Here is a 23,761-nt window from a genome sequence, read left to right on the forward strand (position 1 = left end):
TTTACCTTATGTTAACAACCAGTGTGCTTGGAAATGTTTAAAAATGATGAATATTTTGGACACGGACAGCCTATATGATGAATTCACAGATGCGAAGGAGCTGACTAATGAACAGTTAGTCTACCAGTGAAGCTTCTAGATACCAAGTGGAGGGAAATATTTGGAGAGATGGAAACTAATTCCTACAAGTCTAAGAACCTATTAGGTGATGCCATTAAGTAAAATCCTTTGTATTCTATGCTCAACATTTTTTTAAGGTTTTATTTTTATGTAATCTCTACACCCAGTGTGGGGCTTGAACTCACATCCATGAGGTCAAGAGTTGCATGCTCTACCAATTCAGCCAGCCAGGCAGCCCTCTGCTCAACATTTTTGTTGAGAAGATATTTCGTTTGAGGTCATCACATTGTATTAACACTAGGAATCTATGTAATGTAGGCTTTGTAAGAGCAGAACCATAGGGCAAAGAGAATTTACCTTTGACTACTTTTAATTCTCTATAAAAGATTAGAAAAAGACAGAAAGAAACATGTCATAGCTATTTCTATTAAATATGAATCATATCTGTTTAATTATTGTACTTTTTGAATCTCACATTTATATATCTTAAAACTATGCAATGATATAGCTCCTAAATTAAATATCTAGTAAAAAATTTGTAGTATCAGAGGACAGAAAGACACATTTAGAAAATATTTTTATAGTTTTTCACACTATAGCCCTACTACTAATTAGTATTAAACACTACTAATTGTCACAGTTAAGTAGTAATAATACATATGCATATAATTAATTATTAAACATTAAGTATATTTTTGATCTGGTAGTGCTGTATCTCAGTAAGCTCTCTAAAAAGTTGATCACTTTAACTTGTGGCCAAATATTCTGTGTTCTTCACAACCTCACCAACAGTAGAAAGAACCACAGATTCTTTCCTGTGTCTCCTTTTATGAACCAATTACACTAAGCTCCTTAGAAATGGACAGAACCAGGCTTGCCTGGGTAAAAATTTCTTAAAAATATCCTTTGACTCTAATGATTAAATCCAGCAGTTTTATTAAAACAAAGTTTGCTGGCAATTATTCAGAAAACTTCCTAAATCTCATACAAAATGGGTAACTTCTCCTAAGATTATTTCTGTTAAAACACACACACACACACACACACACACACACACACACACATACACACACATATACGCATATGCACACACCTTTTGAAAGTACTTCTTAAAGGGGTTGGTGATTTGGAAAGGCGTAGCAAAGTTGAAGTTTAGTGAAATGAAATATTGGAATTGCCAGGCTTGAATCACCCAGATATGTTTATACCTATCGATATATATATATATCGATAGATATCATATATCATATACATATATGTATATATATATATATACACACACAGACACACATAAGGAAATTACTCTATGAGAATAATATATATATTATTCTCTCTCTCTATATATATATCTATGTATCATATATAGATATATGCCCAAATATTTAATATGTATATTATATATATACACACATATATATAATGAAAATTACTCTATGAGAATAATATATATATTATATAATTATTATATTACATATGTATTATTCTCATAGAGTAATTTCCTTTGTCATGTAAGCAAAGATAAATTTTCCACAATAAGGAAAGTTTTAAAATAGAAACAAACAGAAACAAATGAAGATTTAAAAGAGAAAATAATTTTGTATAACTAGGTCATCAAAACCATAAAACTAGAAATTGCATCTAGCCCAAAGTATCTAGCAAATGTCTGGTAGATTCATTCTAAGAATTTTCACTGGATGTCTATTCTGCTTCAGGTACTAAATAAAACAGATTGTAAATATAAACAGACACATACACACACACACACATGCACACACATATCTCATTTTTATTTCATTATTCCATTTCCTTTGATTTTCTTAACTAAAGCAATTTCAGGAAAAAGAAAAAGGGGATGGTTAGTGGGCTCTCTTTTTTCCATTTTCATGAATAAATTTATTGCATTTTAAACAGAATAGGGGTCTTCCAGATAATAACCGTGGGGACAATTACCTCACATGTCTAGAGAAAATAACTTGAGCTAACATTAAATTTTATAAAATTAACATCATATAAGTTCTATGAATTGGTTATTTAAATCAGCAAACAACCAAACAGAGAAAACCTTTAAATAGTGATGCTGACACTGTAAGGATACACACAGTAAACTGGCAATCCTTTGAATTGCAGAGACAGGAAAATGGTTTAGTTCAGCCATATTTTTGTTCAAATGCTTTTAAAATCTTATTTATACAAGTAGGCTTTGCGGGCTACCTTAGAAAGTCATATAAATAACTATTGTGAAAATCTAGCCTAATTCCTCAAGAGTGCAGTAGCTCTTTAGGCCTATCAATTTACTAGACACCATGGAATGAAACAGTCTAGGAAAAAAAGAAACACTAAATAGCCTTGATGTTAAAACAAAAACAAAAACAAAAAAGCCAAAACACCACACACACTCAAATTTTGTGATCCGGAGCAAGCAGAGTACACTTAGTAAACGTATCCACTAGTTCTTACTAAGAACAGTATGAGCAATTAAGGATATTTTTAGAACATTAAGATGGAAAATGCCTGTTTTCTTTGTTTAGTTGGTTGATAACACTTTCTGAAGCATGGGTCAATTGGGTAAGTAGAGCTATTATATTTAAATTAATGGAAAAAAATCATTCCTTCAGTTAGTCAAGGCTAAAAATTACTCTCACTAATGAAGAAGAAATGCAGTCAATAAAAAAGTTATGTATTGATTGTATTTGTGTTGATATATGATTGTACTTAAAATTGAATTGGGTAATGCTGATACTGCAGGAATTTAATGTCCTTATAACCAATATTTTGAAGGGCTGGAAAATTACATGTAGGTATGATAATATCTTGCAGCAAATCTATTACTTTGGCAATTTCATTGTGGGAAAAATCTCTGTCACTTCAAAAAGTAAGACAAAGCTCTAACCTAAACTCTTCTCCTTTTTAGGGAAAACTTAGCTGTATAGAAGTAGATAAAAATCATTATAACTTATTAGAAACAAAATTAAATATTTGGGTCTTAATAGTTAACTACCTCCAGAACTAAGAGCTCAAGGGCTTTAAGGACAGGTAAGCATATTGTGAATTTAAAAAATGTATTTTCAGAAAACTTTATAATTCTCAAAATGATTTTAATATATTTTGTTATTCAATCCCTGAAGTGAGTCTGAGATGATGTTAGAAAAAAATTATTAGTCTTATTTTACTGATGTAATAATAAGAACTGGGAAATCTGATGATTTGCCTGAGAACAAGAAGTAATTTTCCGAAGAACTGGAATCAGGACCCTAAGTGTCCTGATTTTTAGTTCTTATTGCAACCTCTCTTCAGATTAGAAATGGGAAATAAATTATGATAATAATATGTGTTGTGGTGTTGTGGATTAAATGAGATACTGTATGTACACATTAAAGACATGACATTCATTCATACTATTACGGGACAAGCCAGGCCCTTCTGGGAGGTGAAGTTCTCACTTAATCTCCACTCCTTGGAATCTCCATATAAACTTGATTACTTATTCCTTACAAAATATTTCAAACTAGAATTGTAGATGAATCTCCAGCTGCTATTTTTAGCCAAGCTTATTTACTGAAGATGATAATGAACCTAAAAATTCTAAGTGTAAGGATCCAAGCTGTGTATGAGAAGATCGCAGGTTTCTTTTTGCTTGAAAATCCCACTACAACCCAGAAATAAAAACAATCAGAGAGTACTATTAATACTCCTCAAAACATAAAATTTACTGGAAAGGTATACTGTAAAACCATAAAAACCCAGCCTTATTTCATGCTACTTTAACCCTGTCACTCTCATTTTGCTTAAACTGTTATGTGCCTTCATCTAGAGCATATTCCTTGACCCTGCAAGGTTAAGACTCGTTCCTGTGTGTTTCCACAGCATCCCCTACCACAATGGTAAGACATTTCTCACAAAGTACTGGTTTTGCTGACTACCTATCTGTGCTATTAATTAAACCATGAGCTTTACCTATTACAAAGACAACAGTCAACTATTTGAGAAACAAAGGGTAGGTTAAACAAATTTCAATTTTAAAAATGAGATGAACAAAACTAAGTTTTCAAATATGTTTCCACAGATTCCTTTTAATTACAAAAAGTTCAATGTCCTGTCCAATATTCCAGTAAGGGGCCTCTTGATCCAATGGGAAGGATACAGTATCTCCCACATAGATTTCTTGCCAAAAGTGTTTAATTCGAATCTAAATATGAGAAAACAATCAGAAAGATTGAAATTGTGGAATATTCTAACAAGACAAATGGCCTGGACTATAACAAATGTCATTTTCATGAAAGACAGAAATGAGTAAGAAAACTTCCACATTAAAGAAGGCTAAAGAGATGTAGCAACTAAAGACAATGTGTGGTTCTTGACTGGGTACTGCATGGAAAATCAAAGACTATAAAGGACATTATTTGAATTATTAGAAAACTTCGTGTATGGATTCTGTACTGGAGGATAGTACTTAATCAATGTTAAATTTCCTGTGTGTGCTAATAGTAGGGAGAGAATGTCTGTGTTCTTAAAACATGTTTGCTGGAAGATTTAGGAATTAAATATTATAAAGTTAGCAAGTTACTTTTGGAAAATCAAATAATACAGCTAAATATATATACACATACACAGAAAAGTGACAGTCAAATGTGTCAAAAATTCAAATGTAAATTCAGAAAAATGGACATATGAGTGTTTACTGTACTGTTCTTTCAATTTTTTAATAAAAGTTCTGTAAAAAGAGTAGAGGAAATAAGGCTAAAAGAATTTTTAATGGCTTATTTTTTCTTCAGATCCATGATTTCAGCTGTTCTCTCTCTATAAATAGCTAATTTTGGATATATCTTCCCCTTTCACAAACTTAAGAGTTCTGACCAGAACTTGCTGCCAATTCCTCTCAAATGCATATGCAAAAAGTATCCTCCTTGCTATCCCTAGGTAAGCTACCTTTCCCCTCTTCCTCCCAGTCCTGTACAGAGATAGAGGGAAGATAGATAGAACTTTCTCTTTCTTCTTCTATAATAATTTCCCCATATTACAGCAACTTGATCAGAAGTCAAACAAAAAACACTGTAGGCAATTGGTGAGTCAGTATAGCTTAGGAGGAAGTGATATGGAGTCAGCATTCTTCATTTCTTGTTATTTATTCAAAAGAGCATTAGAGTTGAGGTCATGTGGTGTTCCAAGAGCCATGGTGTTGGGAAGAAAATTCTCCTTTCACACTCACTCATATTTTCAAATATCTCCTCAGCTTACTGCTCACAAGTAACATGAAATAGGAAATATTCTCTCTGACTTAGGAAATTAAAAGTTGTGTGTTTGCAACCTTTTAATACAGGGGGAGGGGTGTGGATCAGTGAGGAAGGTAGTGTTATCATTCTTTTATTAACCAAAAGAGTTATGTTGCTTCTTGGTAGCCTGGACAAAAATGTAACCAACTCTAGAAAATCACAACTTGGTTTAGGCTTAGATCTAGGTATGCTGGACTCCAGAATAAATACAGTAACTGATTTCAAAGAATTTAAAATTCAGAGGAACTAAAAGAGACATAGAGGTAAGCTATCTTGCAAAATATATATTTCTCAGTATGAAAACGAATCCACACTTAAAGACGTATACATATCATTTAGGGTCTAGGCATGGCTGAAATTTCCCTCTTAATAAATATATTTCGAACTGGTAGATGTAAAACACTTAATATAGTACATATGTAACACATGCTCAAAGCTCTGCTATGGTTTTCCACTGTACTTTGAGTAAAACCCACACCCAAAGTCATTCTGATGGCCTACAGCCCTTCTACTCTAGATCCTTCGACTTTTTCCACTAATGCACTTTCTCTCTAATGCTTTCCACTACAACTATACTGTCCTTGAAGTTCCTCAGACACATCAGAATCTCCCTGGTTTTAACAAAATCTTACATGTTGGACCATTTTTGGAACCATTTTCTTTTTGTGGAATATTCCATATTTGGAGGGTATTCAATTTGCCAGTTTCTACTATCTTTCCCTAAATAAGTACTTAAAGTACTATACACTAGTTACAGTTTTTAATCTCTAGCTCTCCCTCAATCCCAACAACACGCTATTTATGGTAAAATTAAAAAAATAATAAGCATAAAAATTTGACCATGGAAGTGTATAACCTTAAGCATCATACACTAAACATATTAATTTTTACTAATAAAATCATTGCTTAAACTCAAAATGACTTTTTGGAATTTAAAGAATAAAAAATATTATTTTTTTAAAAATAAGTACTTTCCTTCATGAGCAACTACAGAATCTTGCAACATGAAACTACTTATTTTCATCCAGCCTAGAAAAAGTTTAGCTATAAAATATTTGACACACAGAATCTATGGTATGACATTAAAATTTTCTAAATTGTCACTGTCTGGAATCAATACTAAATAAAGAAATAAACACAATGATTTCAAACAGCAAAATCAATGTTTATACCTGGACTGGAGTGAATTTGGGGTGGGGACAATAAGATAAATTAAATAAAAAAAAAAAACACAGAAAGAGAGAGATGCAAGCATCAAACTAAGGAAGTGAAGCCTTTTAAATATAATAAAGGGGCACCTGGGTGAGTCAGTCAGAAAGGATAAGCCCTCAGCCTTCCCCTGCTCGTGCTCTCTCAAATAAACAAATAAATTAAAAAAAAAAAAAAAAAGGGCACCTGGGTGGCTCAGTGGGCTAAAGCCTCTGCCTTCAGCTCAGGTCATGATCCCAGGGTCCTGGGATCCAGCCCTGCATCTGGCTCTCTGCTCAGCAGGGAGCCTACTTCCCTTCCTCTCTCTGCCTGCCTCTCTGCCTGCTTGTGATCTGTCTGTCAAACAAATAAATACAATCTTAAAAAAAAAAAATCAATGTCAAGTTGAACTAACAGGAGAAAGTTATTATTTTTTAATTATCTCAAAGAATTACAAGTTGAGTAGAGGAAAGAGATAGAAACTGTCAACTCTTTTCTAAAGCATTTGTTATAACGCTTTACAAAATCACAGTAGAAATGTTAATCAGTTGGTTTGAAACTTACACTCCTGTAAACTAAAATACTCCTCCCACAAAGGATGTTCACAAAAACAATCACTAGTAAGAGAAGAGATAGACGATTGAATTTGATGTATTTAATATTCTGAACAACAGACAAATCAACCTGTAGCTGATTCACAATGCGAAGGTTTTAAAATACCATAGATACTATATCAGTTTAGTATAAATTACCTAAATTTCTATAATGATTACTTTAAAAATATATGTTTTATTTGTTTATTTGTGAGAGAGAGAGTACAGGGTCCTGAGCAGGGGGGTGGGCAGAGGGAGATGGGGAGAGAGAAATCCCAAGTAGACTCCCTGTTCGGTGTGGAGTCCAAGGTGGGGCTCAATCTCAGGACTCTAGATCATGACCTGAGTGGAAATCAAAAGTCTGATGTTTGAGCTACCCAGACACCTCTGGAATGATTACTTTTGTGTCTAAAAGAGAAGACAATCAGATGTTTCTTTAGACAACATAAGTACAGCAAAGTCAGAAATAGTTAACCAGCAAAATTGCCACTTTAGGTAGAAGCAATCCCTTTCTTCTTTAACCTCCCTAAAAGGACCTAGTTATTGTTGAAAAGTAAACCATAGGCCCAAAATGGCATTACTCAGGCCAACTCACCAAAGGTATCAAGCCCCTATATTGGGCTTAATACCTAACCTAATTGCAGTTTCAACCTCCCTTAGAAATCTAAGTCTTACCTAACCAGTTAGGAATTTTCTGATAAACACCAATGAGGTAATCTGTCACATGGGTCCTCTCCATTCCCCCAAAGATGAGGTAATTCCACCTAACAAGACCCCCTATATTTCCCACAAGGGAAGATGACCTTGACTGAAACAATCCTTTCCTTAATTTTGCTAATAGATTACTTCCTTGTCCTACCCTCTCCTATAAAAACCTTCCATATTGTACAAATCGGTGGAGTTCCCCTCTACTTGTTAGATGGGACACTGCCGGATTCATGAATCCCTTAATAAAGCTAATCAGATCTTCAAACTTACTCAGTTCAATTTTTCTTCTTTAAAATTATGAAATCTCTCTTACCATCCCATTCAAAAATCAGTCTTCACCCTTCTCTCCCTTGATAAATTATGAATTCCCCAAGGTCAGGAAACGGTCTTGCCTTATTTATTCCTCACAGTATGTTGTGGGGGTGGGGTAATCTGAAATTTTAAATAAAGTGGGCAGGGTGAGCCTCTTTGAGAAGGTGACAGTGAAGCAGAGACTTAAAGGGGATGAAGACGTTGGCTGTGGTGGCTGTTCGGGGGGGGGGGTAGGAGGAGGGGCACTCTCAGGTCTAATACCTGATGTGTTTGTGGAAAGGCAAGGTGGCCTGTCACGGCTGAAGCCAAGTGTGCTAGAGGAAGAGTACTAGGGAAGGACGTGGAAAGATGTGAAGAGGCCAAGACCTGGCCCCTTCCTTATCTCTTATTGAGACAAGGAGTCAGTTCAAACTGGATCAAAGATATGAAGTACCTGATTTGCATTTTAAAGGGATTACAGAGCTGATTTTTGAGAAGGAATCAGACTGGTGAGAAGGTCTGACTCACAGTTGAAGAGCAGCCCTCTGGCAACTCTACTCAGTATAAATTTAGGAGGGACATGGAGAGAAGCAGAGAGACCAAGTAAGGGGCTGTAACTCAAAAGTGAAGGCCAGATGACAGGGGCCGGAACCTAGATGGTAGTGATGAAGATGCTGAGAATTTGTCAGATCTTGGATCTTGCAGTATATGCTCCTGGGACTGGGTGTGCAGTTTGAGCAAAAAGAAACAAATAAAAAATGGTGCGGGGCTTGGGGCCTGCTGGAAGGGCAGAGCAGCCCTTTAGTGAGAAGTCTCAGGTGGGAGAATACCAGAAGTGTAGTTCTAGAATTGAGGCCCTTATTAGAAGTCTAAGAGGATATGACCAGTCAGCAGTTGACTCTGTGATTCTGGAGTTTAAAAATGGAGACAGGGGCGCCTGGGTGGCTCAGTGGGTTAAAGCCTCTGCCTTCAGCTCAGGTCACGATCCCAGGGTCCTGGGATCGAGCCCCACATTGGGCTCTCTGCTCCGGAGGGAGCCTGCTTCCTCCTCCTCTCTGCCTACTTGTGATCTCTGTCTGACAAATAAAAAATAAATAAATAAAAATTAAAAAATGGAGACAGAAAATCTGGGAATCATGAGATGCTAAGAGCCATATGGCTATAGGAGATCACGTACGGGTAAAGAACAGATAATGCCTATCGTAGATCTAATTACACGTGGGTCCAGAGCAACAATGAGAGGTCATGGCGATGAGGAGGAAGAGGAAGCTAAGAGGGATCTGCGCCCAAGAAGGAAAGAAATAGGAGGGAGGGGTACACCCAAGGCAAAGTGAAGAAAGTGTTGCAAGAATGCGGTCAGTGCAAATTCTGCACACCTTGCCTTCCTAAGTACATTCTGCCTGTCCTTCAGAATAGGACATTCTTTTGATAAGCCCTTTCTGACCAACCCTGCCTTCTTAGATGATCCTCCCCTGTATTGCAGAATCACTGTGTAGGTCTCAATGTCAACACGCAAAAATGCTGATGAAAGAACGAAGGAAGTGCTCAATGAATGGCAGAGAAGCACAGATGACCAGTGAGGACGGTGTATACAGGGCACAGACAGAGCCTGGAACGAAGACCAACACATCAGGGTACCACAGCTTAATGGCAACAGCCGTGAGGTTATTCAGCTAACTCCTCTCGCTCTCCTTCCAGGCTTATCAAGCCCAACTATCCAATATAATCTCGTTTCCTTCATGCATCTTCCTGAGCAGTTAGAAAGCGACAACTAGCAAACAATAAATATCTATTCCAACCAGTGGCTAGATTTCTCACTGTGCACAAATAGATTGGTGTTCTGTTTTAGGAATTAGTCTCATGCAAGTTTGGTTAGCGTGTTTCTCTCTGGACCGGTGGTGGTGTTCAGTCTGTTTGTTTTCTGTTTCTCAAGTGCCAAAACCATGCTGTGAGATCTAAATGCGGCTGACTGGCACCTGCAGATGTCTATGGTACAGAAAACCAGGACATCCATGCTGTGTGACTGACCGCTACAGGGAAATACTGATTTGCATTTATTTTGTCTCTTGTCGACATGTAATAATGGTCATAGCCGGAATTCTTATATAATGGATCAAGGAGAGGGCGCTATACCATGTCTACAGCAAAAAAGGATATTTTGTTGTTTCAAATATGGCCCATTTTTCTGACTTTGAATTTATTCCCTAAATGGAAAAATAGAATCCTAGAAGCCACACTAATACATTCCAGGTTGAAACCTAATATTTGTTAGTATAGCTAGTCTTGCTAAACTACATCAATTTGTAATGCTCTGACAAAATAGGGTATGTAGTCCTTCAAAGACCAAAACGTAAACTATGCTGACACAGCTAAGGTAATTTACTTGTAAGGTGCTAACAGAGTTTGGATTGGGTCTCCCTCTGGGATACGCATACCATATCCAAATTCATGTGTCAAGGAAAATTTTGGATGAAATTATTTGGAAAAATGACACCAAATAGATAAAACCTGTGCCACAGTTTTCACTTTTGAAAACATGTTGGAGAGTAATCCTTCCTCTTTTTACTGACATCAAGGAGATGAGAACAAAATTTACAAGTGTATAATTTCTTGTTACTAATCCATCAGTCTCTATAAACAAGCTAATAAGCTCTTTGTATTTTTTATACCTTTTGTGTTTTGTTTTTTTTAAGATTTTTTTTTTAAATTTATTTGACAGAGAGATCACAAGTAGGCAGAGAGGCAGGCAGAGAGAGAGGAGGAAGCAGGCTCCCCGCTGAGCAGAGAGCCCGATGCGGGGCTTGATCCCAGGACCCTGGGATCATCCCCTGAGCCGAAGGCAGAGGCTTTAACCCACTGAGCCATCCAGGCGCCCCTACCTTTTGTATTTTTATGTCCTAAATATATCTGAAATCTAAATCCCCTTCATGCCCTCCCCTACCCATGGCAGCCAGAGAGTCATGGTAGGAGGACACTGATGCAGCCAAACGAGCTGTGTGTCTGACTCTGGAAACCCCATCACCTGGATTTTTCCTTAGAATGGGTTTTCGTGAATGGAGAAAACCCATTACATTATATTAGAATTTGCTACACCCTTTGCATTACAGGCATTGTTAATCGTGTTAATTAGTAGCTGCTTTTCCAAGAGTCAGTTTGGCAGTATTTAATGTCAGACCCGGTTCTTAACCCCATTGCACTGGCCTTTAGTCCTGGTGTCCTACTTTGATTTGTTCACATGGTCTCCTTTAGTCATATGAACTAAAAACAGTGGAGACTAAGGGAAATTTTTATAAGTACCCTTTTATTTTATAAGTGAACTGCAATTTTATAAACTATGTTGATAATAGAACAAAAATAAAAACAAAAACAAAAAACAAACAAAAAAACTTTCTTTGAATCATCCAGGAAGATATGGGTTGAACTCCAGAGAATATTTGAACAAAATTAATAAGAAAGTGGAAAACCTTTGAAATAAGACTGGCCTGTGGGTTTAGGACTTCTTACAGTGATATCCTGACCATATGCTTAGATACCTTTACTTTATGGCATATATCTTACCTTTACTTCCACGTGTGCCATCAGTACTGCAAAATTGGTTAGGTGATTACAAGAGCACGTAGTATGTGTCTTATTTGTTGTCAGAAGCCGGCAGCCTTGTGTTGACCAATAACCTGTCATTGTGCGCTTGGAATAGCTCCAAAATGAACAGTTAGGGTTGAAATTCTCCTCGGACTGCTACAGAAGGGGAAAAAAAATCAATAAAGCCAATGACTACTTTACGATCACGTACATTAGATAGGCATTTTCTTTACATCTAACACACATCATACTGTTCCCACTTCTGTGGAGATGTACACCACTGTTTTCAGATTAAGTAGGCTTCATTAAGCCTAGGCAAATTTGAATATATATTGTTGTTTATTTCCTCTAATTAGAGGTAAGTTTGGCTTTTAAAAAATTAATATTATTGGAATACTATATCAATGTCTCAGAATGACTTTAACTAATTTCAAAGTAACATACATTATAAAGGATTTAATTACTCTAAACAATTTCTGAAAAGATGGTCTTTAGAAATCTTTGTTTACTTTATAATATAATCTTTGTACATACCTAAAAATATATTCAAGCACAAAGACATAATTACTTGTGACATCATATGTGAAGCCATGTCCAATTCCACTAAATATGTTGTTAACTCTTTTTAATTATGGAGATACATTTAGAAATCCATCTACAAATATTTTTATCAGAAGCACTTATATATTTAAGAGTTATTCTCCTCCCTCATCTTAGAAAAGAAAAATCACCACTATCATTTTATAGATAATGAATTGTTATCTGTCAAATAATGGGAAAAATTAAAGGAAAATTAGTTCATGTTCGTGCTGTAACAGATACAGACAATGTGGACAACTAAACTTATCACGGCATGTTCTTACCTTAATATGTTTAACAGTGAACACCACAGGATCAGCTAAATAAACCTTATTGCTGAACTCTTTGTTTATTGCTGCTGTAATAACAGGGGAATTGACAATAACAGAATGATTGGTGGACATAGCCTCTGTTCCCAACTTCATGCTGGCATTCTCCGTGGACAAATAAGGACCCAAGTTGTTGTACAGGACAAAGGCCACTCTGATCTCTCCTGAAAAAAATGTAAATGTGAATTATAAGTTGGGAAGAAACTCTGATTACTTTGTACATTCCACCAAATTTAGATACTTCTAATTAAATTATAATCAAATCCATACAGTATACATTCACAACAAAATTAAGCATTCATTTTAACCAAAGTGCCAAGGTATTCATGAAAAAAGGAATGTCAAATGATGCTGAAAAACAATCTATCAGTATTTTAAAAAGTGAATGAATCGCTCTGTACTCAAAACTTAAAGACTTAGGGACGCCTGGGTGGCTCAGTGGGTTAGAGCCTGTCTTCAGCTCAGGTCATGATCCCGGGTCCTGGTATCCAGCCCTGAATCTGGCTCTCTGCTCAGCAGGGAGCCTGCCCCCGCCCCCACCGTCTGCCTCTCTAGCTACTTATAATCTCTGTCTGTCAAATAAATAAAATCTTAAAAACAAACAAACAAACAAATAAACTTAAAGACTTAAAGACAGATTATAGACCTAAACATAAAAACCAGAACCATAATATTTCTAGAACAAAATAGAGGATCTTTGTGATCTTGGAGTAGGCAAGGATGACTTGGATAGGATCCAAAAGACATTAACCATAAAAGAAAGAAAGAAAGGTAAACTACACTTTATCAAAATTTAAAATGTGTCTATCAAAATATTATATCAACAATATTATTTATTGTTAATAATATATCATACTTTATATAATATATTATGTATATTATATTTTGTGATATAAAATTATAATATAAATATTATATTAACAATAATATATATTAGACCCCTGACTATATATAGGGTTTCTGCTAATCAACCAAAAAATGAATAAATAAGACATGAAAATGGCAAAAGACATAAACATATACTTCAGAAAAAAGATACATGAAAGGCTAATAGAAACATGAAAAATTATCACCATCATTAGTATTTATGGAAATAAAAATGAAAAAAACACACCAAGATACCATCTCATAACCACTAGAATTTCTAAAATCAAAAGGACTGGTCACGCTAATATTATAAAGATGAGGAACAGCCACAGTTCCTGCACACTACAGGCGGAAATGAGAAGTAGTTCAACTATGTGGAGAAATGGTGATTTTTTTTCTGTGAAGTCGAACATATCTACCCTTCCTAGATAAACGAAAATATAAATCTATAAAGAAAAAAAAAACTTGTATAAGATGAATAGCAACCTTATAATATCTGCCAAAGGGAAACAACTAAAAAATATATCAACAGACAAATGAATTATGGCATACGATATAATGGAATAGACTGTGCATCAATGAAGAACAACTGATAGAACAAAGAAGAAACTACCATTAGAGCATGATGACAGAATCCCCAAAATACTGTGTTTGGTTAAAGAACACAGACAGAAAAGAGCACGTACTATATGATTCCACTTGTGTGAAGTCTAAGAACAGGTGAAATTTGTCTATAGAGATCGTAATGAGAGTAGTTGCATCAGATGAGGAGAGGTGGTAAGAAGACTGGAAACGGGTAACAATTTCCGAGTAATAGAAGAGATTTGTATCTTATTTTAGGTAAGATTACAGAGGAATGTACAACTGTCAGGTTCATCAAGCTACATTCTTAAGGGATATGCATTTTATTTTATGTGAATTATATTTCAATTGCAGTGAAAATAATAAACAAATAACAAGGACTCAAAATCCTTATCTGTTTTTGAACACAATTACCATGTTCTTCGAAAGTCACTTTCTCCATATATCCTTCGACCTTATTTTTTTCTCTTATGACTATCTCCCACCAGCAATCTTTTGTAAAATTAACCTTTTTTTAACATGGGGAGGAAGGGCGGAGGGAGAGGGAGGAGCAGAACCCTGCTGAGCAGGGAGTCCAATGCGGGGCTCCATCCCTGGTCCTGGGATCATGACCTGAGCTGAAGGCAGATGCTTAAGTGACTGAGCCACGCAGGTGACATGTTTCTGATCATATCATTTTCTTTCTTAAAATACATCAAGCCCGGGGCGCCTGGGTGGCTTAGTGGGTTAAAGCCTCTGCCTTTGGCTCAGGTCATGGTCCCAGGGTCCTGGGATTGAGACCCACATCGGGCTCTCTGCTCAGCAGGGAGCCTGCTTCCTCCTCTCTCTCTGCCTGCCTCTCGGCCTACTTGTGATCTCTGTCTGTCAAATAAATAAAATCTTTAAAAAAAAATTAAAAAAAAATAAAATACATCAAGCCCTATGTCTTACTTCCAATATGAATTTATATCGGCTCAGTCCTGATAGCTGCTGTCCAGATAGGCACTGTCCTGACTATCACAGAAGTCTTAATCCTTATCCCTGAGTCTTAGAGTCAAGTGGGAATAAGAACAAGGAAATTTTAATAGACTTCTTTTGAGGAGGGAGGGGACTGTCCAACATCTAAACTGTGCTCCCATGTTTGGAAAATTCCCAATTATTGGGGATTTATAGACACAAAATGGATGCACATTGGCTTTCCCAGCCTGTTTTGCAAAGAGGTTGCTCTGGACACCAGAGCTCGATGCCTCCCATCATCTGCACTCGTCTCTGACTTCAGATGAGGAGCTGGTGACACAAGGAAGCGGGAGGTGATGCAGCCCAGCCGCCTTCACTTACGCCTCACTCGTGGCAGCCGTGACATTGCAAGCAATAACTCCGTGTGATGCTATGGGCTGCTGTCAGCCTCCTAGCTCTTGCTGGTTTTCTGGGCCCAGTTCTCCAGCCTTCTCATTGATCCTATGAGATACCCATATACTTTCAGTAATTTAGCAACGAGATTATAAGAGCTACATAAAGGAAAGAGCCGTTGTTAAATTTCCAATCCACATCTGTTAACATGTACTCAGGAAAGAACAGCAATTCACTAAATATTTCTTGTCTGTTATAACACAGCATTTAATTTTAGTGCTTTTCTCTAGATTTAATATGAAAATACTAAGTTTTGGAAGGTTACACTTCAGAAGAACATCTTTCTCCCCCCTCCCTTGTTGACAGTAACAACTTTTATTTTAACTGGTTGATAGCCAGTTGATAATTCCTACCAATTTCCACCTACAGGACAGTGTCATGTTGATCTCCCCCCTTGTTTTATCAATGCATTTAGTTATGTATAATTGTTACAGATTCTGCACTCCAAAATTAATGCTTAAATGTGACCTAACACACACACTCACACACACTACTTTAGAAAATAAAATAAATGAGTATAAAACAAAATATGACTAATATAACCATATTTTGATTGCCAATAGCTTTATATCTGCAAGTTCATATACTTATTTGAGAAATTCTTAGAGAGTTTATCCATGTGCCAGGCACAAGTGTTACATATAACAGATGACAAGTAAGAAGAGATCCCTGTTCTCATGAGCTTACCACTTAGAAGGAAAGTCAGATAATAAGCAGGCAACTTAAAAATAATAATAATAATATTTCATATGATGTTAAGTGAATAATCACCATGAGGAAGCAATAGTATAAAGTGGCTAATGGGAAAAGAGCAATTAGGAAAGAATGGTGTACCTTCAGGGAGACAGAGAAAAACTTCCCTTCCTAAAGAGGTAAGATTTATACTGAACAGTAAATGATAGAGAAGCTTCTATGTAAAGAAATGTAAAAACTACATTCCAGGAAGAAAACAAAATGCAAAAATCTGACACAGAAACACTCTTGGTGTATTCAAGACTAGATCAGAGAGAATCCTTGTGCACTGTTGGTGGGAATGTAAACTGGTACACCACTGTGGAAAACACTGTGGAGGTGCCCCCAAAAATTAAAAATAAAACTACCATATGATCCAGTAATTCCACTTCTGGGTTTTTATCTGAAGGAAACAAACACACTAACACAAAAAGATCTCTGTACCCCATGTTCACTGTAGCATTATTCAAAAGAGTTAAGATATGTAAACACCCTTAGTGTCCACTGATAAGGGAATGGATGAAAAAAATGGAATATTACTCAGCCATTAACAAAGAATGATATCTTATTATTTATGATAACATGAATCGACCTTGAGGGCATTATGCTAAGTGAAATATGTCAAACAGGGAAAGATAAGTATTGTATATTCTCACTTATATATGGAATCCTTAAAAAAAAAAATAAAACAAACTAAATTCATAGATACAGAGAACAGACTGGTGGCTGCCACTGCAGGGGGCGGTGGATAGGCAAAATGGGTGAAAAAGGTCAATAAGTACAAACTTCCAGTTATAAATAAATGTCATGGGGATGTAACATATGGCATAGTGACTGTAAGTTAATAATACTGTATTATATATTTTGAAAGTTGCTGAGGAGTTCAATCTTAAAAGGTCTCATCACAAGAAAAAAATAAAACTGTATGTGGTGATAAGTGTGAACTAAACTTACTGTGGGGATGATTTTACAATATAGACAAATATCGAATCATTATATTGTACTCCTGAAACTAATATAAAGTCCCATGTCACTTCTAGCTCAATAAAAAAGAAAAAGGATCAAGACTAGACTGTCTGAGTCATAGAGAGCAGGTTAAAGACAGACAGGAAGTAGGGCAGATGAGGCGGGAGAGAAGTGGACAAGCACTTGGTGGCCTAGTGAAATCCTCTGATTTTGTTCTGAACGCAACCGGAAGCAAACTGGTCAGATTGACGTTTCCAGAAGATCCTTGTCAACAGGATATTCTGTCAGGAGGCAGGAAGAGTGGAGAGAGGGAAGCCAGCTGGAAAGCGAATGCAGAAATCTGATTTTGCTTCGTAGAAAATCTTACTGTAGCCTCAAAATTCATATAGTCAAATTAGCAATATAATGACTTCGAAGGTCACTTATACGATTTCCAACCTTAAAAGAATTCTGTTCTGTTGGCAACAGCCATAATTTGTTTTGTCTTGGTATTATTCAACAGGCTTTTCTTTCTTTAAAACTATGCACCCTGCACCATGAAATGCCACCTCTGAGTTGGTTGCTATAGCCTGAGGTCATCTTCCCATGATCTAACAGGTCAAAGGTCTCATTTAGTTGGCAAAAGTGTGTTTTTTTGTTTTTTGTTTTGTTTTGTTTTTAAAGATTTTATTTGTTTATTTGACAGAGAGAGATCACAAGTAGACAGAGAGGCAGGCAGAGAGAGAGAGAGGGAAGCAGGCTCCCTGCCAAGCAGAGAGCCCGATGCGGGACTCGATCCCAGGACCCTGAGATCATGACCCGAGCCGAAGGCAGCGGCCCAACCCACTGAGCCACCCAGGCGCCCCAAAAAGTATGTTTTTAAAAATTTAATACTAGGGGGACGCCTGGGTGGCTCAGTTGGTTAAGCAGCTGCCTTCGGCTCAGGTCATGACCCCAGTGTCCTGGGATCGAGTCCCACATCGGGCTCCTTGCTCAGCGGGGAGCCTGCTTCTCCCTCTGCCTCTGCCTGCCATTCTGTCTGCCTGTGCTTGCTCTCTCTCCCTCTCTCTCTCTCTGACAAATAAATAAATAAAATCTTTAAGAAAAAAAAATATTTAATACTAGGGACACCTGGGTGGCTCAGTCGGTTAAGTGTTTGCCTTTAGTTCAGGTCATGATCCTAGGGTCCTGGGATGGAGTCCCACATCGGGCTCCTTACTCGATAGAGAACCTGGTTCTCCCTCTGCCTGCTGCCCCCCTGCTTGTGCTCTCTCTCTCTCTCTCTCTGACAAATAAATAAAATCTTTAAAGAAAATTAATACAGTGACAACTTGAGACATATTTTCTCTATGATTTTATTTAATTCTCATTATATTCAGTGAATTTAATCTAGTATCAAACTGACCTATATTGACCAGTACCTTTCCCCCAACTCATCTTCTCACATTTTAAATTTTCTGTATGCTTTTCAAAAAAAAAATTATAGAAACACTTTCAAAACTAGTGAATAAGGAAAACAATACAACTTTAAAATTAGAAGTAAAATTTCCATTAAAAATTTTAGAAACAAGGGGCGCCTGGGTGGCTCAGTGGGTTAAAGCCTCTGCCTTCGGCTCAGGTCATGATCCCAGGGTCCTGGGATTGAGCCCCACATCGGGCTCTCTGCTCAGCAGGGAGCCTGCTTCCTCCTTTCTCTCTCTTTGCCTGCCTCTCTGCCTACTTGTGATCTCTGTCTGTCAAATAAATAAATAAAAAATAATAAAAAAAAAAATTTAGAAACAAAATCTGTCAACTCAGTAAGAGTTACTCCTTTCAAGAAAAAAAGTCAGATATCTGGATTTTGTTGTTCATTAATTCCTCTCAGATTCAAGTTTCTGACATTGTACTGCAACTGAAAATGCACAGAACAATTTCCAAATCTGAGAATTTTATAGAGCAAACACACTGCAATATTGTTGGTGCATAAGATAGGAATGAGGAGGCAGAGGAGAGAGAGAGAATAGTTGAGTGAGAGTAAGAGAGCTTTTGGATAGCAGATCTAAACCCCCAAGCCAAGAAAGAAAGCATTGATGACGAGTTCAATCTCACCATGCTTAACAAATAAACTCTAACCTACCGTTTCGACCATTTTGTTTTAAAGTATTTGCGGAGAGCTGGATAGTGCTTCCGTGACCCATGTTTTCTGGAAATTTTAGGTCTTCTAAGTTTCCTTCCGTGCTCAGCCTTGCAACTTCCAACTCTGTTAATGGCAAAGAGTTATCAGTGCTCATTGAGAAATACACCAAAGCTAAGATGATTTCCTAAATTACTGAAATATTTCTGAAATCAAAATACCAGAATTAATGTTCTACTAATTTATAGTAGTCAAAATGAATAGTGGTTCAATGTTTCATTTCAAAAGTATTTCTTTAGTACTTTATCTTTAAAATAAGACAAAAACTATTAAATAGGTAAATAAGAACACAAATATATCAATTATAAAGCCTAAAATTTAAAATCAAGCTCAAATCCTTATGGTTTGTCAACTTTGTTACTATATCTTCCAAATATTGTTACTATATCTTCAAAATATTATCTTTCTTTTGTGAATTAAGTAAAAGTCTCTTTATAATCTAGAGCTGCACTGTTATATCAATATTGATCGATCTTTAAATCTAATAAGTTTGAAATAGCTTTATCAAATCTTCTGAAATAAAACTGTCAGCTATATCCTTATGCACAATAAAAATAGATTTATACTCCTTATGAGCCAATAACACAATTACAAAAAAAACACTGCTTTATCACCTTCACTTAAATGAGTGATTTTTTATAATACATAATTCAGAGATATTCTTATCATAACTGACGTGACCCATAGGCACTGTTAGGAGGATAAATTTTAAATAGCACAATGCAGACATCGATACACATGGACATAAAAAACTAATTAGCTAACTAAAGGACCTAACTGTGAGTGATCTCAGGCTAATATATCCAATATTGGGATATCCTAAGGAGGGTAACACACATGCTTATGAGGAATGACTCTTTTAAGCCAATGGCAGGTGATATCCTTCTAATTATAGAAAAAAAAAATCACTTATCTCCACTGAAATAAAAGTCACTCATAATACCTGCACTACCACAGAAATTTTTTCTTTCTCTCTTCTGCTGTCCAAGGGTCTCTGGTCCTTCTGTATAACAAAGGCCACTTACGAATATTGTCTGTGTTCTCCCTGACAATGTCAGTCTTCAAAAGGTTATCAGCCAGGACAAAAGCACTTTCCTCCACAGTGTCAAGCAACATGGTCGCTGCCCGTAGCTGATCGCTTGTAGTCAGGTCTCTCCACGCATTTGAGGCTTGTGGCTGGAGAAGGTTGTTAACTGTCTCGACCATCGCCTACAAGAGGATGAACAAAATGACAGAGGTCTCTAGTGAACTCACAGAGCTGTCAGAAATCCAGGTGTACATGTTGCTCAGCAAGCAAGGATCAGCGGTGTGCATGAGTTCAGTATTGTCCTAGCCTCCCCTGTGACTTGTTGCAGCAGAAGCATTCATTATTGTGTTCTGTTAAAGCCCTAGCTGAGACTGCAAGGCAAGAGAAAAACCAGCTTTTGTTTTGAAGGACAACAAATAGATCCATGCTTGCTTCTTAGAATCAATAGCAAAGGCTTCAATAAGACTATAATCACATAATTAAATTATTTGGCTGTGGAACTGCTGGCAAGTAATTTAAGCCAACACTTTTATCATATCACCCACAAAAAATCATTTTTTCCCCTACATATCACCATAAAACTAAATGCTGAATGCAGCAGAGGTTAAAGGGATGACAACAGACAGGACAATACAAGAATTTGTTGCCTATAAGTTGAGGACTCACTGAACAAACCAACTTTTTTTTCTTAGCCAGCTGGGAAAATGTCAGAATGGGAAAAATATCAAAGCATACATACTTCCAGGGGCTTGGGATATGTTATGTGTGAAGAAAAACCTTCTTCATGCTGTTTAGTATTAGGGAAGGGAATAAACAGTTGGAACTTGCTACCTGTGGCCCTCAGGTGTTTTCCTTTAAAAAAAAATCAGCAGTAGGTACACATAGAGATAAAAAGCCACAGTTCTCATTGCTTCCTCCAAAAGAATCATCTCCCTAGTTACAATTTATATATTTCCTGTGGTTAGGTTTATGCTCTAGGTTACAAAGGAAAACAAAACAAAACAAAACAAAACAAAAAAAAACGGTTCTCCCAATAAGGTCTTCTTAAGGTTTCATTCAAACACAGAATTGCAAAATAGAAAAAATATAACACCTGCAGTTTGAAAGTGATCATCCCTGAATCCACTGATTATGAAATATACATCCAATCGAGAAAAAATTTGAATAAACAGCCAACACAGGCAATTTCTAGGCAGTGCATGGGTGTTTTAAAACAAGCCTCGTCTTATTGACACATTGGCAGAAGGATTAGGAGAGATTGAAGAAATACCCATTGCACTGCCGTGTTTTCTTCTGGCTGGTGTTTTCATAGTAACCGACTCACAACTGTTAAAAATTCAGCTTCATAATGAAACACCTTGGCTGCCAATTAACACCAGCTTCAAAAACTAATTTGCCTTTTGATAAGAGTTGTTTTTTCTTGATATTTTTCCCCGCTACTCCAAGTTTTGGCCAAAAATCAACATCACTGGACTCTCATGTAAACTAGTCCTACTTGCAACTTGAGTACTTTGCATCATTTAAAAACAAACAACAAACAAAAAAACACCAAAAAAAAATTCTCATGAGTTTAATAACTGGGCGTTCTCACATAGTCTGCTTAGTTCTGCCATGTGTTCTGAGTTTAAAGCATGACCTAGAAGCCAGACAAAAGCATTGCCATTCACAACAAAATGATTTGCTTTCCAGGAAGTTCTCTATAGTGATAATGCCAAGAGGATATGCCAAAAAGGAGGTGCCACATAGGAAACAAATGAACAAAAACAAGTTTAGGTATTTTCAGAAGCCAGAGAACATTGACCTCCAGGGTGCGAAGAAGTATTCTTTCCGTGATTAGATGATGCTCTGAATTCATTAGAAATGCTCTGAAAATCCCACACACAACAGAAATTATGCCTGTTCTTTAAGGAGCAGCCATTGTAAGATTAGTGAAGAATCTTACACCGAGTAAGTCTTATCCCAGGGAAAGTTTTATTGGGGACAATGCAATATTTCTGCTCTGCCCTTTATTGTTTTCAATTTTTTTTTTAAATTTAAGAAATGCAAAAGGAGGGAAAAAGGAAAAAAAAAACACAAGAAAAATAAACAACTGGGGTGCCTGGGTGGCTCAGTTGGTTAAGCAACTGCCTTGGGCTCAGGTCATGATCCTGGAGTTCGGGATAGAGTTCCGCATCAGGTTTCCTGCTTGGCAGGGAGTCCGCTTCTCCCTCTGACCCTCCCCCTTCTCATGCTCCCTCTTTCTCTCATTTTCTCTCTCTCTCTTTCAAATAAATAAAATCTAAAAAAAAAAAAAAAAGAAAGAAAGAAAAAGAAATAACTATGGTCAACTCTGAGAATGTTCTAAACAGCCACCTGTTTACAATAGATTGCATTAGGTAAAATACCATGTTTGAATTGGTAACTAACGAATCAAAGGCACCTCTAATTAAATTATCTTAGTTTTGCCTACGAAAATGTATGCAGTACAATATTTTCATAGTTATAAATTTTAAGTACATTTATGACAATTCCATCTTCCCAAATAAATCAGGATCTTTAAAGAAGTTTTCTATTAAAGCCCAAATGATTTCAAAGTTTATTATAGAAATGACAGACATAATATATGGTCCTAAAACCTTGGATAGGTTAAGCACAAATCTAATATTTACTTATTCTTCTTTAAAAAGCACGTGTTGTGGGGTGCCTGGATGGCTCAGTCGTTGAGCATCTGCCTTCAGCTCAGGTCATAATCTCAGGGTCTCGGGATCAAGCCCCGCAACAGGCTCCCTGCTCATTGGGGGAGGCTACTTCTCCCTCCCCCTCTGCCTGCTGCTCCCCCTACTTGTGTGCTCTCTCTGTGTCAAATAACTAAATAAAATCTTAAAAAAAAAAAAAAAAAGCATGTGGTGTGATTGCTTAAGTATCAACATAAGGAAATTTCAACACATGGAATTCTGTAGTGCGAAAACAAGAATATGGAATTGGGAATCCCATCTGCTGAGCTTGTACCTGGACTGTGCCACTTACTAGCTGTATGATGTTGTGCAAGTCACTTAACTTGTCTGCAGTTGATCCACAAATCAGAGACGATAGGATAACCATTTTGTACTGCATGGCGATACAAATGCATTTATGTTGGCTGGCTCATAACACCTGTTCAAGGTGTAACCTTACATGGACTTTCATTGGATATCTAAGTCCACCTTAGGAGGAAGAGAGGTCTTCACTGATGGAAGCATAGGTTATACCTGATAATTACAAAATATCTGTTCTGAAGTGAGATCCCAAAGGATTAACTTCTACAATGTAACCTTCATGAATCAACCTGTTTCACAACTTAACTACTAAAGACTATATCACCTAAAGCTTTGAGGAATAGGACAGGACAGGAACATGTGTATTAAATAATT

The 23,761-nt window shown here is 36.6% G+C and overlaps 1 protein-coding gene across 1 annotated transcript in view; it reads right to left on the minus strand.

Annotated features, from left to right (window-relative positions):
- LOC111148839 (adhesion G protein-coupled receptor L3) overlaps positions 1-23,761 on the minus strand; it is a 570,699-nt gene that overhangs the window by 96,025 nt on the left and 450,913 nt on the right. The window contains exons 11-14 of the mRNA XM_022505656.1: positions 20,371-20,554; positions 19,289-19,411; positions 12,613-12,821; positions 11,729-11,905 (exon numbers count right to left, since the gene is read on the minus strand). Of these exons, the coding sequence (XP_022361364.1) occupies positions 11,729-11,905; positions 12,613-12,821; positions 19,289-19,411; positions 20,371-20,554 (693 nt within the window). The remainder of the gene's footprint in view (positions 1-11,728; positions 11,906-12,612; positions 12,822-19,288; positions 19,412-20,370; positions 20,555-23,761) is intronic.

The sequence above is a fragment of the Enhydra lutris genome, unplaced genomic scaffold, assembly GCF_002288905.1.
Source record: "Enhydra lutris kenyoni isolate GAN:26980312 unplaced genomic scaffold, ASM228890v2 scaffoldscaffold21, whole genome shotgun sequence".
Classification (NCBI taxonomy): domain Eukaryota; kingdom Metazoa; phylum Chordata; class Mammalia; order Carnivora; family Mustelidae; genus Enhydra; species Enhydra lutris.